Source organism: Gadus morhua, chromosome 5 (genome assembly GCF_902167405.1).
Source record: "Gadus morhua chromosome 5, gadMor3.0, whole genome shotgun sequence".
NCBI lineage: Eukaryota > Metazoa > Chordata > Actinopteri > Gadiformes > Gadidae > Gadus > Gadus morhua.
The window spans coordinates 16409997-16426673 of record NC_044052.1 but is presented as its reverse complement, the minus strand read 5'-3'; the positions used below and the strand labels follow the sequence as shown (position 1 = coordinate 16426673).

Here is a 16677-nt window from a genome sequence, read left to right as displayed (position 1 = left end):
TGGGTTTGTTCAACTACAAGGCCGTTTTTTTTTTTAAACTATCTTGTAGTTGAACAAACCCAAGTCTGTTTGAGGACAAATGGGGCGAGTAATCAGGCCTTGTGTGCTGGTGATGAAGCTCCCATGCAGTGATTTCTCCGCACAAAAACAGATTGATTGGATTGAAAGGAATCAAAGCACCTTTGATTGCGCTCCAACCTCTTCCGATTGGAATGAGATGAGTGTTATTCAGCATAGGTGATGTCATAACTGTTTGTCTCCGGTGTAGGGGGAGAACTGGGATTGGGCCTAATTCTCACTTCATTGAAGGAAAAAGGCAGAATCATCTTACTGGCCTTGAGCCAAACTTCCGAAGAAACACATTTAACCCTTTGCCCTTAAAATTAAAATGCATGTTTGTATTGCATATTTTGATACACACCATGATGAAATGATGTGGTTTACACATTTTAAAATGAGTAAATCAGGTGTATACAACAGAAGTGGGCCCACATGTAGACTATCTCTTGCAGACAGCTTTTCAAGGTACCATAGACTACAATATGTTGATACAATGGAAAACTTTCCCGTTATCCCTAATACCGTGAAGACCATTAGCTCTTCATAACTTCACAGGCCCAGGGGAAGCTGACATTATGGTAGAGTAGGTGTAATGAAGAGCTGTAATTTCAAGGATCCTTGATTTGTTACTTATGGGGAATTGGGTTCATGTTTAATTTGCAGAATGCCATGTGATGTTTATGTGCTATACTTGGGGAAAAGTGTAACCTGTATATCTTAGTTTTGAACAATGAGTTCAAGGTAAAAGGAATCCAGGAGTCCACTTGCTGTGACAAAAGAATATATATTTTACATGAATCAACCATCCTTTTAAAGTGCATAATGTTAAATACCTGTCGAACAGCGAACAGAATTAGAATAGTCTTCTCCAAACTGGCAAGTCAGACTAATGCCTTCATTAGAAAAAGTGTGATTTGTGCAATAAACGCAAATAACTGAAGTGGCTGAGGTCAAATGGGTCTTCTGGTGAGGTGATCATGTCTAACGCAACACTTTGAACGACTACGTTAACTCAAATTGCAAAGGTCAAACAAGGTAGTAGGCATTTTACCTGTTTGATTCATCAGGGCACTGAATTACAAGGTGCAAAAATCGGTCTCACGTGCAATCCAAACTAGTTCATTTCAAAGGCGTACAAAAAACAAATGCACCACAATGTTAACGAGGGTCTTACAAACATCTCGGGCAGCACGGTCCCCTTACCCCGGCTCTTCCTTCATGCTGACAACACACTGCCTCTTCCTCTGCCCAGACTCTCCCACCCCCGTCACGTGAGGCCCCATCATCTTCCTCTTGTACAAGCAGCAGCCATCGCTGCTGGGGCCAGGGGACCTGTCAGAGGGGCCGCTGGGCCCCGCTGCCCCCGCAGTGTGAGGGGGGGACCGTGCGCAGGGCGGTGGTGTCGGGGATCTGATGGCGCTGTGCAACCCCGAGTCCTCAAAGCGGTCATCCTCTCCCTCAGGACGGCCGTGCCCGGACCCCGTCCTCCCCGCAGGGTCCCGGCCGACGCGTCGGCCGCTCACCGGGGACCGGGGGGAAACCCAGAGCTCGGACGAGCTGCCGTCCGAGTCCATCAGGACGTCCGCCGGCTGCTGGGTCAGCAGGGGCGACCCTGTGGTGGTGGTGGTGGTGGTGGTGGCGGTGGAGGGGGGGGGCGCCCGGGGCTCACGCTTGGTCACCTCCAAGGGGGCCGACGCCGGTGGCTGGAGGGGGACGAGGCGTCTGCTCCGGCACAGGAAGTGGCTGCGGGCGCACCCGTGCTGCCTGGGTCTCCCGCGCAGGAGGCCTGCAGCGTGGCGGGACTCATCGGAGTCCTCTGAGCTCCCGTCGTAGGGGTCCAGGTACTTAAAAGTCACCATAGAGAGGGGGTCTTAGCCACAGAATGGGTTAAAGGGCTCATGTCATGCCCCCCCAGGTGAGGATAGTGATTTCATAGTGACGCCACAAGCGGGCGTGTCCACCCAGATATATGAAGGATAGATGAGCAACGATTGCTACAGTCCACTGGGTAGGATGGTGCACTGATCTATCCAGCGTACATCTAGGTGGACACGCCCACTTGTGATGTCACTGTGAAAATCATTGCTTCCCTGTGCCAAACGGCTCGTACAGGCGAATCCCATCCACACCTGGTGGCATGACATGAGGCCTTTAGTAATGTTAGGTGGAGGGCTCACCCGGCAGTAACATGGAAGCCGTCCCCCGACCTTGTGGGACCATGATGACATGTTCTTTGGAAGAGGTATTTTCTCCTGCCCGTTAGTCACCAAGGCCTGCTCACAGTAATCAGTCATTCAAAAGAGATTTTACAAACACTCTTGAAAACACTGTTTTGGATTGGGACCGCTTGCTGAGCAGCTAACGTACCTATAGCTGAAGAGCCTTACGAAGCTGGGTTGAGGCTATATATACCATCCACATGCAACAACTAAAGTCAACAGTGTTAACTTTAGGGCGTACTCACACTAGGCCATCTGTACCGTGCCCAAGTCCGTTTCACACCTGTACCGTGCTAAAGTTTGATTGCCCCGCCCCCCTGCTGTGCCCTGGCCTGTGCTCACACACTAGGCAATCTCAACTGGGCCTGAGTACGGTTGCCTCTTGTACCTACGTCATCACCAAGCGTCCGCTGCTTAGTAGAATAACACAGAGCACACAGTTTACACTTTACAGACTTTGTTGCTTACTTGAAGCCGTTGTTACACCGAATGCTGCGACCCACCGAAAAGTGTGACCCCAGGGGGCGCTGTTTGAAGCGTAGACAGGCATGCCAAAAACATCCATAAAACATAAAATCTTCCCACAACCAATTACCTTTTTATTAAAGGTGCTTGATAAATACATTTGATTAGCACTTTACAGACCCATACAATGGATAGGGCGTTTAGTACGGTCCTTTACCGTTGCTTCTTTTCCCATAAAAAGCTATGGTCAGTGTTAAATTACGCTGCTTTACCTATGAGCATTTCCTATTATAGGCTACTGTGTAAAATGCTGTTTAGAATTAATGTTAGTATCAAGAAAAGAAAGACCCACCGGTGGGGGGGAGATCTTATGTTTTATTTATGTTTGTGTTATAATGCACACGTGCATCTTGCAGAAAATGTATAACAGCGCCCCTTTGGGTCACACTTTTTGGTTGGTCGCAGATTTCGGTGTAACACCGTTCTACTCAGATACAGCCCTCCCTCACTGAGCGTTTTTAACTGCCAAATAGGCCGTGTTATGCACGCCTTTTTCGCGGCACGGTCCGCGCGTTTACACTCCCCGAAGTAAATTACCTGCTTGAGCTAGAACCCCAATTTACCCTCCCGGACCCTGAACACATTGATGGTTTATTGGGTTTAATTCTGTTGTAAATGCGACGGCTCCGCGGTTCCAGGGAGGGGGCTTGGGTAGTGATGCAGTCGTATTAAACAGAGACGTTGAAAGATGGTGCGATCTACGAGAGAAAGGCTTTTGTCTGGATAAAAAACAAGTGGTCAGCAAAATAAATAATATGTTGGCGTTTTTGCACTTGTAAATAGTTAATCGGGTTTGTAGCCTACACTCAGACGTCAAAAACGTCATGAATTCATTCATAAAAAAATAAACATTCGGGAGCGTGCAAATTATTCTAAAGAGGTCTAGACTCCGTGCAGCCCCTCCTTCTCCAGTGAACGGAGAGAGCCCGCGCCGTGACTAACGGGGTATTTTTTTTTATCAAAAACTCAACTTCACTATCGCACCAACGTGAATAACTTGCCGTCATGTTGATTGTTTAATAGGAAAGAAGGGTCGCATGGACTATACGTCATCTAGCTCAGGTTGCGTAGCCGTGCGTGTGCGCGTGTCGGCTCATTAGCATCTGTACCGTGGCCAGAGCACACCTGTCCCACGTGTGCTCAGGCCACGGAATGGAAGTGTTTTCGAGTACGGTTGGCGTGCTCACACTAGCCAAACGATCTAGACTTGAGCACGGTCCAGGTGTGAAACGGACTTTTTCACCATCATTGCCAAATGAATGATGATACTAACATCTTGAATGGTGTCATTATTCACGTCAAGGCACTTTTTTAAACAATATTGTATGTTTAACTTTAAACTCACGTGTTCTGTAGACTCAGTAGCATATGTACCATACAGATCATAATAAATTAAAGTAAAACATGTCAATAGTATTTTGCGATTTGGAGTCTGAAAGGAGATTGTGTCCAAGTTACATTATACCATTGTGCTGGTATCTGATGACCTTGGGCTGTTGTCTGACTCATCCGTGCTGGACTCCACTTTACACATCTCCTGGTGGAAAACATGGGTAGAAAGTAACTAAGCACTACAAATAGGACCTACTTTAATCACTACACAACACATACATGATTATTATTCCACAAAATGCATCTGATACATCTTGTCTTTCTCGACAAACTTACTCGGATGATTATTTACACACTACGCTTGTGTTTGTGGCCTTACCATGTATCGGAAAGCAAGCTCCTCCACACTGTTCGAACAGCTACCACTGTTAACTGAATTAAAACGGTATACTTATGAAAAAACATGGTAACATTAAATAATGACTAATGTTAATCTGGAAATTTGTCAAAAGATTTACCAGGACGCAAGGGACCTTTCCTCCGAGGTGGCATATTGCGTAACACGTTTTATAACTTTTTTTTTTTAATGAAATGGCTTTGTGATGATAGCGGTGTAAAATGTATTCGTCAATCTTAATTGTATTTTTACTGATGCATTCGATAATCGACTGGGCACTAACATGTGTATTACCAGCAGCATATGTACCGCCACAAACTTTATATTCCTCAGCGTTGTGCAAAGTCCTGCGATGTCACGAGTGGAGGATGCAAATGATCAATTACGGGCACAAACGGCTGGGGGGAGGGGGAGGTGGAGGTGAGGAGGGAAGGGGGGGGGGACGGAGAGTTCACGCTCCATGCGTAAGATCCGGGCTCGAGGAAAAAGGATGAATGTTAATTTCAAAGATGGCGGCGGAGGGAGGAGGGAAGGAAATGAACGAAATTAAAACTCAATTCACCACTCGGGAAGGTGTCTACAAACTCCTCACTCACTCCGAATACAGCCGCCCCAACCGGGTGCCTTTCAACTCGCAGGGCTCCAACCCCGTCAAGGTCTCCTTCGTCAACGTCAACGACCAGTCCGGCAACGGCGACCGGATCTGTTTCAATGTGGGCCGCGAGCTCTACTTCTACATCTACAAAGGCGTCCGAAAGGTAGCGCGCTAACTTCACTTAATCCACCAAATGTCATCCACACGTACTCCTCTGGTCAGTTGTCAGGGGTTTGATCCAAAGTGTTGTTGAATACAGGGGCGGTGTGTGCGTAGCGTTAAGTTTGGCAGGTGTCTGACTTTGAGAGCGATGGACTGGCAGTTTTGCTTGGAGCTAGGAGCTAGCAGTCCGGTGGCTAATGATTGGAGCTAACTAGCTTGCCACTCAGTTATTTCGAGGCTGATCATTGGTCTAAATACTCCCAACTTATGTTCGGTTCTGATAGTAATGTGAGCATGCGTCTAAAAATGTGTGTTGGATTTAATTCGATTCCTTGTCGTTGAAGTGGTTGATCGTTTAAAGAGTAGGATTTGAGTGTGACACGGTGCTACTCGCATAACACCTGTCGACGCCCTTTGATTGACAGGTGTCGAAATGACAATATATGAGAATCCGTGACCTGTCAGTCACTCGTAGTAGTTACTTTAACTGGATAACTTTTTGTGCGAACTGTTGCTGTAATCTATGAAGCCGTTTAAACAAGATATACACAGAAGTTTCCGGACAACTTTCCTGGAGGGATGACCTGGCCTAGATGTTGACGGCTAACGGTAGCTTGTACCAGTCTTGACAGGCGAATAGGTTAAAGTATTTATGTAGTGCTGCATATACGAAAATTGGCTGGCTATAAGTTACTTGCTCAATGAGAGAATTATTTATCTATTGTTGCATTAGATTGCACTTGGTCGTTCTAATTGTTTAACTAGCGATGTAGAAAATGGCTTTAGGTAACGTTCATTGTGTGATGCTAGGAGAAGCCGGAAGGGTTTTGCTTGCTGTGCTGATGTGGTTGTTGATCATGCGAATGAACCGGGTGGCACCTAGAATAACTTAATACTGCCAATATTGATACAAAAAACGTAGTGTAGTTCTACTGTTTGATAAGAGTACACTGGCATAGGTTGATGAAGTATGTCAGTATGAGGTCTTGGGTAGGTTACAGATGCCCGGTCCCTCGTTTTATACTTTCCCTATTTATATTCACAACTTGGTAAATGCATGGCAAGTCCTGCACTCTTGAACTACGTTATTATTGCATATCAGATAATTATCTGGACTGGTATTTATCATTACTGGAAATACTGAACTAAAAAGTTATTGTTTAAAAGAGTAAATCCCTTTGTTCTTTCTCACCCAGTCTTGGAAAAATGTATTTTTATTTAATCATTTTGTCATACTTTGTCAGGTTTTCTTTATGGCCGACTTGTTATTGTATGACGCAGGACAATGCTCTCCTCTTTTGACAAAAAGCAGTATGTCAAATTAAAGTGAGCTATTCTTTGCACACAATGTCATTATAATATGGCAGGGTCATACAGTGTGTTTATTTATTTGCGTCGTTAAGCTCACCCTAATGAGCATTGTTTGCTTTCATGCATGATTTAACTGGGCTTGTCTCACTTCAGTGATTTTTTGCCTGTAATCAAATGCCACATTGATGCCCTCCTTCTTTCTGGCAACTCTGTGTTGGCCTGAGTTTGTGCTCCTCCTGTTTTGATAGGCTGCTGACCTGAGCAAACCCATAGACAAGCGCATCTACAAGGGAACGCAGCCAACCTGTCACGACTTCAACCATCTAACTGCAACAGCGGAGAGTGTATCATTACTGGTGGGGTTCTCGGCTGGACAGGTGCAACTGATAGACCCCATCAAGAAGGAAACCAGCAAACTCTTTAACGAGGAAGTACGATCCAGATTCCCTACTGATGTTTCAAATAACTGTAGTAAATCATTGCACCTTTTTTGGTGGGACTTTTCCCCATTAGTACAATCTTTTGTCTGCATGAGATGCTGTTCATCATCAGGTCCTTTTTTTTTGTTGGGTAAATGATTGTCAGCATTAATTAGTATTCATCAGTCTCCTTTCTGTACTTGACTATATCTTACTTATTCTTTCCTCCAACACACCTCATCCACCACCACCATACTCCTCGTCGTCTCCCTTCAGAGACTCATAGACAAGTCCAGGGTGACGTGTGTGAAATGGGTGCCGGGCTCCGAGAGCCTCTTCCTGGTCTCTCACGCCAGCGGGAGCATGTACCTGTACAACGTGGAGCACACGTGCGGCACCACGGCGCCCCACTACCAGCTCCTCAAACAGGGGGAGAACTACTCTGTCCACACGTGTAAGAGCAAGTCCACGCGGAACCCGCTGCTCAAATGGACTGTGGGCGAAGGCGCGCTGAACGAGTTTGCCTTCTCCCCCGATGGGAAGTTCCTGGCCTGCGTGAGCCAAGACGGCTTCCTGCGGGTGTTCAACTTTGACGCCGTAGAGCTGCACGGCACCATGAAGAGCTATTTTGGTGGCCTGCTCTGCGTGTGCTGGAGCCCCGACGGCAAGTACATCGTGGCGGGCGGCGAGGACGACCTAGTGACTGTGTGGTCGTTCCTCGACTGCCGGGTCATCGCCCGGGGGCACGGACACAAGTCTTGGGTGAGCGTGGTGGCGTTCGACCACTACACCACCAGCGTGGAGGAGAGCGACCCCATGGAGTTCAGCGGCAGCGACGAGGACTTCCAGGATCAGATGATCCACTTTGGACGAGACCGGGCCAACAGCACGCAGTCGCGGCTCTCCAAGCGCAACTCGACGGACAGCCGGGCCGTGAGCGTGACATACCGCTTCGGCTCCGTGGGCCAGGACACCCAGCTGTGCCTCTGGGACCTCACGGAGGACATCCTCTTCCCCCACCTCCCCCTCTCGCGGACACGGACACACACTAACGTCATGAACGCCACCATCCCCCCCCTGGGGTCGACCGCAGTGACCAACACTCCCAGCAACACTATTAACGGAAACAACAGTGGTGCGAGCACGCCGGGCCTCAACTCCACGACGTTACCGCGCTCAAACAGCCTGCCCCCCCCCGCGGGCGGCCCCACCCCCACCCCCACCCCCACCCCCACCACCACCACCACCACCGCCACGGCCAACAGCACTAACAAGGCCGGCACGGGGGGCCTCACCAGCGGCATCTTGGACAGCGCGATCGCCACGGGCGTGAGCAAATTCGCCACGCTGTCGCTCCACGACCGCAAGGAGCGGCCCCACGAGAAGGACCACAAACGCAACCACAGCATGGGGCACATCAGCAGCAAGAGCAGCGACAAGCTCAACCTGCTGACCAAGAGCAAAGCGGACCCCGCTAAGACTCTAGGCACCCTGCTGTGTCCCCGCATGGAGGAGGTGCCCCTTCTGGAGCCCCTCATCTGTAAAAAGATAGCTCACGAGAGACTGACTGTGCTCATATTTTTAGAGGACTGTTTAGTGACCGCTTGTCAGGAGGGATTTATTTGCACATGGGCAAGGCCAGGCAAAGTGGTAAGTTCTTTTTAATGTCGCGGAAATGTGTGGGAGTCCATGTTTGGGGTTGGTGGGGAAGGAGTCGTCTCCTTAGAAGAAGTCATTTGCTAGGATTTAACTTCTAACAAAGCAAATATTTAGAGTACCAATTTAGGCGTAGTTGAAATAGCCCTTCTCGCTTAAATCATGTTCAACTTGTTTTTTCAGGGGGGGTTTTCGGTGCTTTTTTCCCGTGCAAACCTCTAGGCCTAGATAATTAAGTCTGCTTTTACTGATGAAGACTTCCAATGTAGACACTCTGAGGCATACAGAGGCATACACATACTTAAACCAAACATGAAGATGTTTGAAAAAAGTATTGGTTGTGAAGTCATTCTGGGCCCTCTTAAGGTGTCCAGAGAGCACGTGTGCGTGTGTTTTCGTGTGTTCGCATGCACTCTTGTATGCTTGGCATATTTCTATATTTGAGAGGATTGGTGAAAGAGACACTAAATTGGCGGTCATTTTATTATTGATCCATTTCCAAAGATCCTAATGTGAATCCATCTGATAATAACCCTAACCAAAATTTTCCAATTATGAAATGACCTCATTCAAGCAGTCCTCTGAAGACCTTGCAGGCCTTGCTCACACTTCTCTCCCCCAATGCAGGACACAGCAATGGGGGGATAACCTCTAAATGACTCAGTTGTGTTTGCTTGATTTTTCTTTGCTTTGTGAACTCTCCCAATGCAACTCTCCTTGTTTTCCTTTTTCCAGGGCTTATTGTCATCCCAAAACCAAGCCAGCTCTCCCAGTGGAACAGTAGTATAGCCACAATATTTCTGCTGCTAAACCAACCCTGCAACCCTGAGTCTGATGCTGCTCTTCACCCCGCAAGCATTGCAAGTTTTCTTTTCTTTCCACCCCCCCCTTCCCTCCTCTTCCTCTTCCTCATCGCCCGCCTGCCTTCTTCCTGGTTACATTAATTGCTTTTATATTTCTGTTGATCACTTATTGACCTAGAGGATTGAGAAGACAGAAACAAAGATAGGGGTGTGGTGCAATGTGGGATTATTGTGCTCATGTATCCTTGCCGGGGTTTTAAGATGTTTTTGAATTCCTATATATTTTTCTTCAACTTCAGAAATCTTTATTTACACCCTCTCACTACCAAAAGTGTGACTAGTGACCATTCAGCAAGAGGCTTGCTATTAAAATAAGTTTGTTCATTGTTTAGTCTCCGAGGCTTTGTATGTATAGATATATCGATATCGATAGATTTATAGCTATATCGATTGATATATAGCTATGTCTATCTATAGATATATATAATGAGGGAGAGAGATTGGTGAATTAACCTTTTTTATAACCAACCGGCATATTTTAGAATTTGCATTAATTCACATTCAAACACCACTTTTGGTCTCGGTAGAAAAAATCCCTACAAACGACTTTGCACTGATTTTGTTATTTTCTTTGTTTTTATAACTACTATAAAGGAACAAGCAAGATGGTTGAGAACTGCCTTGCTGCAATCGGCTTAAGATACACTCAGTCTGATGAAACCTGAAACCATAAGCTGGATGCTGCAATCAGTCTTTTAAAGGAAAGAAAAAAGTTTGCACTTAAAATTAGTTTAGAAAAAGATGGCTTTACATTTTGGAGCGTGCTCATACTCACACATGGCTAATACAGTAGGTGAGAACAATTCTGAAACTTTAAATATTGAAACATTTATATTAATATTTCAGATTCCAATCTGCTCTGTATCATAATGTGTATATTGTAATTCAGTGAACTGATGGGGGCCTAAGCAAAAGACCATTACTCCAGTGAAGTTTTGTCATTGATAGTTATATTTCTAAAGCCTAAAGTATACATAATAATATTAAAATAATCTTGAATACACAGGTTTCTGTTTTTTTATTTTTTGAGTTGGAAGTCCACTCGCATGTATGTTTTCTAAATTACTTATTTTAAATTCCCCATGGTGGTAAAGGGAAGGCCCACATTATCCAGATGGCACTGTCACAGATTAAAGTCTTCCAGGGTTCCAAGAAGTTGTCGGTTTAAAACTGCTTTTTAGAAAAGTATTTTGAGGTTTGTAAACCTTTCATTTTGCTAGCCACAAATAAAAACAGACTCATGATGTGGTGAAGGGTTTTATTATATACTATCAAGAGGAACAGAAGACGACCATCCGGGTGTGTCAAACTGTTTAGTTTACTTTATTTATGGTGAATCACCAATTACTGCCAAGATGAGTCGAATTACCTTATACATTAACTAGGAGACAAAGATCGAATACATTTTTGTTTAATGTGGATAATATTTTACACGTAACAATTTATTCTTCATTAAAAAAAAAACATATTTTTCTCGTTTGTTCTCAACAATCTTCCTTTGTGTCAAGACCTATTACTTGAAACTTTACTTTGTTTTGCTGCAGGCTGCCGGAGTCCTCAACCAAATGAGACCTGACACATTTTCATTCTAAATGTCCAAAACATTTAGTTTAGATTTAGTCATGCTCTAGTCAATCTCTGAGCAATGCAATTGTTATGGCATAATGCATCGAGTATTTTCTTCCTAATGGGTACTCCCTTTGTTATTACTTGTAGCCTACTACACGTAAAGGTTTTCTAATTGTGTGGATACACTGTGCAATCAAGTTAAGTGATGTGTATAACTTACGAACCAAATCCTGCTTATTTATCATGTCCACTAAGCGTTTTTTTAGCTTCAATTATTTTGCATATTAGGAGATGGGCCGCTTTGGCCCCCCGTAAGACAAAGTGCTGCACCCAGTGTCTTCGCGCTCCGCCTTATTTGTTGGGCCGCTCGTAGTTGAAAAAATATCTGGACTTTTCAGAAAGGCGCTGGTGTCGTCACTGCTGCTCCTTTTCAGGCAACCAATGCTTTATGACATGGCGCGGGACTCGTCACAATTGTAAACAAGAAAATGGTGGCTTTATATGTCTGACAGACATTATAACATGTAACCATTACACATTCTCCTTCCTCTACGGCTGTCAGATTGATCGGGGACAACACCTTTATTAAGCGCCTCCATTAAAAGTATGAGGCCAGGCGTGGTCTTGTTAGTGCTCATTGTGAAATAATGTTCAACAAATGGATATAAATATAGATAATAAAAAGGAAACTATGCAAAGCTGGTTTATAATACAACGGCGGCTAGTGCGGTTTTCATACACAAGTGCTTCATCCAAAAACATAAAATAAATGCTATTTAGGCATGGGGTCATGATACCTTGCAATATGGAATTGGGAAACAATTTTCTCTTGTTTATATTGTCTGAATTAGAACTTTGAATCAATATTACCGTGGGTTACATTGTACAAAATCTCAGGAAAATAAATCGGAAGTTTGATTTTATTAGGCATTTACAGTATCTGTGGATATCTACTGTTCTTGTAATTATTCCTCGAAAGGCCATACATTCAGTTTGTATCTTTCTTTTTTAAAACATATTTGTTTCTGATGCTGTACAAAACATCACCGACCAACTTGCATCACACACATAGGGGTTAAAAAAAGCGCTTTATTTTGTCTTTCTGAGCCCGTCAGGGTTGATGGTCTTTCCCTCAGTAACCTCCACGTTTTCTGTCTAGAGGTGGCATGTAGTAGGCCTTGAGCCCGGCACGATGTGACTCATCCCTGGGCTGGAAGGAGGGGGAAACACAGCTTGCTCAATGAAACCCTGTCTATTAAGCCACACAACAGCCCTCTTTCATCCACGCTCCACTCACTATGTTCCTGTCGCACTTGAATGCAGACTTTCACCATGTGGGACTTGTTAATCGAATGCGTCTTACCTTGGCCAACCGTGAATGGCACTTCTTGGTTGAGATTGCAGGCAGTGAGTTCCGGTGGACCCCAGCGTGAGGAGGCACCGTGGCGGCTTGGTAGGAGACCTGTGGTCCCGGGACCACCATGTTAAGCTTGGGTAACTCCGCTGCATAGTGGGGGATGTTGCGTCTCATCAGGGGCTCGGTTCCATGTTTTATGCTATGCTGTAGACACAGAAGCACATGTTAATTTTGACAATATGCCATGGGTAGGATATTGCTATAGTTATTAATAAATAATAATTAATTATCAGGGTGATTCCCAGCTGAAAGGATCTGAGTGCGATCAAACATTTCTTATTACCTGAAGGCCATGTACATTTTTTAGCATTATAAAGTACCTGCTCCTCAAAATGAAATGCATATGTTCACTGTAAAGCTTAATTCCAAGTAGCATCTAAAAATTGTTTCAAGAATTCTACAACTTCATACAGAGCTTGGGGGAGGGGGGGGGTAATAAGTTAAGATTGACTCACACTTAATAAAGAAGTCTGTCGTGAGTGTCTTCCCCTCACTTGTTTGCCGATTCGGGCTGGCCGCCAGATGTGCTCTATCGAATGAGGCATCTTACCAGTGTCCCCTGCCTCAACTGCCTCAATAGTCCTCATCAGACTTTCACTTTTCTTCTCAGCCAGTCTGGGAAAACCAAGGTGAGGAGAAATGTGTTAATACGATTAAAAAGATCTACATTTTCTGCCTGATTTGGCGGTCTTTTCATTATCATTTATTCTTGAATTTTTTCCTGAGGTTGAAGTTTAAGCTTAATTGAGTTAAGTGATTTTTCACCATGACTGTCTGTGCAGTACTGCTGTTTGGCAAATATATATCTTGAAGGAAACAATCCACCCACTGCAAATGGTAGAATCATCATTTTTAAGGGTGAGTGATCAAGAGTCAAAGAATTCCACCTGATTTCCCGGAAGTAAGTGTGCTGCAAGGCCATCTGTGCGGAGATGCGCTCATCTGGGTCGTAGGCCAACATCTGGTACAGCAAAGACAGGGCTGGTGCCGGACAGTTGGGGATCAGCCGGGAGATACCACTTCCCTTTTTAGGGGGGAAATCGAAACACATCGCCCGGGACCTACCAAACAATGTGGGTAGAACTGAGTTTGTATTGTCTTTTTATGGAACATGAATTTTTTATCGTCATTATTGCTGATGTGTAATCAATTAAGATGAAGCAATGTTAAGGGGATGAAAGGGGAGCTTACTGCTTGAATTTTTGCAGGACGCTGACTTCTGGTGTCCCCAGCACATCGTGGATCTTGGCAATCTGGTCTAGTTCATTCGATCCAGGGAACAGAGGGTTCAAGCTGCAATATATATTATAAATCATTTGTCATTGTCCGTGGCATCAAATTAACACAAAGGCTGAGTTTATGAATTGTTCAACAAGACTTAAGACATGCTGGTTTGAATAAACTCCATACAAAATATGCCAAACATCCTGCTGATTTGACGATGACACAACCAAATAGGCCGGTTACGAGTTATTCCATCAAGAACTGAAACTGAACGACTCCATACAAATTCTACCAAAAATAACTGATTTCATTGGCTGGTTGAAGCATGTCGGATACTAAGTTAATATGACACAAACAACCAACTGCTCCCAAAATACCATTTCTATTGCCAGCGTTTTGCAGTGATCCATGTAATCGGGTACCTGAAGATCTCAAAGAAAACGCAGCCGGTGCTCCAGATATCCATCTTTAGGCTGTAGTATCCATCTGTGAGGAGGCACTCGGGGGCCCGGTACCAGCGAGTGGAAATGTACTCTGTGTGCGGAGGTTTGGAGTGCACACTACGGCAGGATCCAAAATCTCCAAGCTTAAGGGTGTCTTGCTACAACAGGTAGTGTGCAACGAATGAGGAGAGTCATTCCTACAGGGCAAGCTTCTAGAAACGGTTTTATTAAACTTGTGCCACTTACTTTAATGAGAATATTTTCTGGCTTCACATCTCGGTGAAAGATGCCACACCTATAATATATAGGAGAAGGGGAAAGCTCTTAATATATGTATATTAGTATCGACTAGTGAGTTTACATTTAAACCTTCATACCCACCTGTGCATATGCTCTAGGGATTTACAAAGCTGGTACATGTATTGTTTGATCGTGTTTTCAGGCACTGGAGATTGTCTACCTAAAAAAAAAAGGTACCGGTTACACCAATAATACTTTATTTTGAATAGAATATATTTTCTGATTAATTAACTGGATTATTTAAAAATGAACCATAACCATTAGTTACACACAATACCTGTTGCTTTGTAATTACCATTAATATGTATAATGTTAGCCTTTATTGTAATATCCTTAGACTAGATTGAATAATGGTTTTCTTTATATATCAACTCACCTTGTATGAATTCATACATGTTCATGTCCATCAGTTCACAAATCAAGGACAGGGTGCCAGATTCTTTGTCACTAAAACATTGAAGAATGGAATGTGCATGTCATTGCCACAAATACAAAATTGGTGTATACTGACCTGACTGGGTACTACACTTAGAAAGAGGGTGAAACGACTATGACTTACAATATCAGCTCATGCAGCTGAATGATATTGGTGTGTGGGCTGAGTCTCTTCATGGCCTGGACTTCCCTAAGGTTGTTCGCCTGCTCTAGACTAAATTAAAAACGTGCATCTTTAATTAGAAGGTAGTGCTGATACAGTTGCACATGACATTGCACTGTATACATATTTCATGGAATTCTTTATATTTGTCATTCAGTAATTAATATTGCCAACTTTCTCCCCACTCTTGGATAATTAACCACCAGAATTTGTTCTGAATTTGATATGAACATGCTAAAATAAATACGACACGTCGGCTGATGTATTAAGTTGCAGGTGTCACGGGTCGAAGCCACTCTTCACACTTCTTCATGATAATGAGTGATTATGGATTTAAATACCTGGTAATTGTCTGCTTCATGGTTTTGCAAGCGTAGAATTTCCCATCTTTCACACTTTGAGTTTTCACCACCTCTGAAAATGTTCCTTCCCCAATCTTTTTGATTATTTTGTAGCCTGCAAAAAAAAAAACAGGGTATTTTTTTTGTGTGCAGCATAGTCCATTGGTATTTTCCTATGCACATGTGAACTGCTAGGGTTAGATTATAAAACCTTTGTCTTGTCTAAAAGTTTGTTTGCACCCTGACCTGTCATCGTCAGTGACGCGCCTGGACACCGAGCGCGTAGCTAGCTTAACTGCAGTTCATATTTCAGATGGTTCTTGTCGTCTACACGTAGATGATTCATCCTTCGCGTTGTCCAACGACCCATTACAATTATTACTTATTTAATAGCCAAGGAAAAAGTAGCGACTCGCCGATCTGACAATGAACGCATCACACACACCCGAGCAGATAACCTAGCCCCGGCGCGAACGAAGCCCTGTTAGCTGACCGTTGCCTTGGTAACCGAGCACGCCTCGCCCTCAACTCTGACCCGGAGTGCACTCAGAAGCGAGGGACACCTGCACACCACTGAGGAGAAACGCTGCAAACGCCAAATTAATCGTACAAATGCATTGACTAAATCACCCACAGATGATACCATAGTCTTAGCGGTATTGTATCCTGTAGGCCTCACATTTTTGCACGCAGATACAGGATGATATCTCATTCTATTCAACAAAATCATAACTCATCAAATACCTTTTTTCCAAAGGGATATGCCGAACGCTAACGTCAGCTCGGATGCTTTTCGATTAGTCGATGGGTTCTTTTTCTGCATTTCGACGGGATGTCCTCTGCTGTCCTCTTCGATGTTAGGCGTTTTACATGCATTTCTAATGCTTGCCCTGTTTTTCACCCCAATAAGCCAGTTTGAGTAGTGCATCATCGTATTATTTCCATTGGTAGAACAAATGCCTACTGCAAGCTTAACAGCTTTGAAGGGTCCCTAGTAACAATGGACGATTGCAAATGGTATTCATTCCTTTTTACTGACATCAACAAATAAAAAGAAAAACTATCGTGCCACTCTCTGCGCAGGTTCCGCGTGCAGGTGTCATGCACGTGCATGTGTGCAGGCATATGATGTGCTCCTCGTCATATATGTGCACGAAAGACTCATACACGATACGGTTACGCGCATTGAAATAATTATGTTTTCATACAATCGTGCCAGAGTGATGGAGAATCGTGCTATAAAGCA

At 44.3% G+C, this 16677-nt stretch overlaps 3 protein-coding genes across 5 annotated transcripts; 1 reads left to right on the top strand and 2 right to left on the bottom strand.

The window, feature by feature from the left end:
• Positions 1-570: 570 nt before the first annotated feature.
• Positions 571-5009, bottom strand: LOC115543590 (uncharacterized). Of its 2 annotated transcripts, none has more exons than XM_030355996.1 (5): positions 4655-5009; positions 4516-4568; positions 4270-4338; positions 2238-2333; positions 571-1904 (listed from the first exon to the last, which is right to left on the bottom strand). In XM_030355996.1, exons 1-5 carry the CDS (start codon positions 4686-4688, stop codon positions 1260-1262), a joined length of 897 nt encoding a protein of 298 aa, XP_030211856.1. In that variant the 5' UTR covers positions 4689-5009; the 3' UTR covers positions 571-1259. The 2 variants fall into 2 exon arrangements, with proteins under 2 accessions (XP_030211856.1, XP_030211855.1); XM_030355995.1 differs by having other exon boundaries at positions 573-1904; positions 4270-4341.
• On the top strand, positions 4974-10787 carry wdr20a (WD repeat domain 20a). Its single transcript, XM_030355990.1, has 4 exons — positions 4974-5291; positions 6850-7032; positions 7297-8670; positions 9412-10787. Exons 1-4 carry the CDS (start codon positions 5028-5030, stop codon positions 9463-9465), a joined length of 1875 nt encoding a protein of 624 aa, XP_030211850.1. The 5' UTR covers positions 4974-5027; the 3' UTR covers positions 9466-10787.
• Positions 10784-16620, bottom strand: mok (MOK protein kinase). 2 transcript variants are annotated; one of them, XM_030355991.1, is made up of 12 exons: positions 16176-16620; positions 15432-15546; positions 15052-15141; positions 14869-14939; positions 14574-14652; positions 14439-14487; positions 14172-14350; positions 13717-13818; positions 13413-13586; positions 12981-13140; positions 12472-12669; positions 10784-12318 (listed from the first exon to the last, which is right to left on the bottom strand). In XM_030355991.1, exons 1-12 carry the CDS (start codon positions 16360-16362, stop codon positions 12241-12243), a joined length of 1482 nt encoding a protein of 493 aa, XP_030211851.1. In that variant the 5' UTR covers positions 16363-16620; the 3' UTR covers positions 10784-12240. The 2 variants fall into 2 exon arrangements, with proteins under 2 accessions (XP_030211851.1, XP_030211853.1); XM_030355993.1 differs by lacking the exon at positions 16176-16620 and adding an exon at positions 15678-15948.
• Between the last annotated feature and the right edge of the window lie 57 nt (positions 16621-16677).

What these genes read in the sequence shown, in the direction of transcription:
- wdr20a (XM_030355990.1), top strand. Translation starts at nt 5,028, where the DNA reads ATGTTAATTTCAAAGATGGCGGCGGAGGGAGGAGGGAAGGAAATGAAC. An exon ending in TCTACAAAGGCGTCCGAAAG is followed by an intron (nt 5,292 to 6,849) that starts GTAGCGCGCTAA and finishes CTGTTTTGATAG; the next exon opens with GCTGCTGACCTGAGCAAACC. An exon ending in GGGCAAGGCCAGGCAAAGTG is followed by an intron (nt 8,671 to 9,411) that starts GTAAGTTCTTTT and finishes TCCTTTTTCCAG; the next exon opens with GGCTTATTGTCATCCCAAAA.
- mok (XM_030355991.1), bottom strand. Translation starts at nt 16,362, where the DNA reads ATGATGCACTACTCAAACTGGCTTATTGGGGTGAAAAACAGGGCAAGC. An exon ending in CATGTATGAATTCATACAAG is followed by an intron (nt 14,653 to 14,868) that starts GTGAGTTGATAT and finishes TTTTTTTTTTAG; the next exon opens with GTAGACAATCTCCAGTGCCT. An exon ending in GCCATTCACGGTTGGCCAAG is followed by an intron (nt 12,319 to 12,471) that starts GTAAGACGCATT and finishes CCCTCCTTCCAG; the next exon opens with CCCAGGGATGAGTCACATCG.
- LOC115543590 (XM_030355995.1), bottom strand. Translation starts at nt 4,688, where the DNA reads ATGCCACCTCGGAGGAAAGGTCCCTTGCGTCCTG. An exon ending in GAAAGGTCCCTTGCGTCCTG is followed by an intron (nt 4,569 to 4,654) that starts GTAAATCTTTTG and finishes GTTTTAATTCAG; the next exon opens with TTAACAGTGGTAGCTGTTCG. An exon ending in AGCTTGCTTTCCGATACATG is followed by an intron (nt 4,342 to 4,515) that starts GTAAGGCCACAA and finishes GTTTTCCACCAG; the next exon opens with GAGATGTGTAAAGTGGAGTC.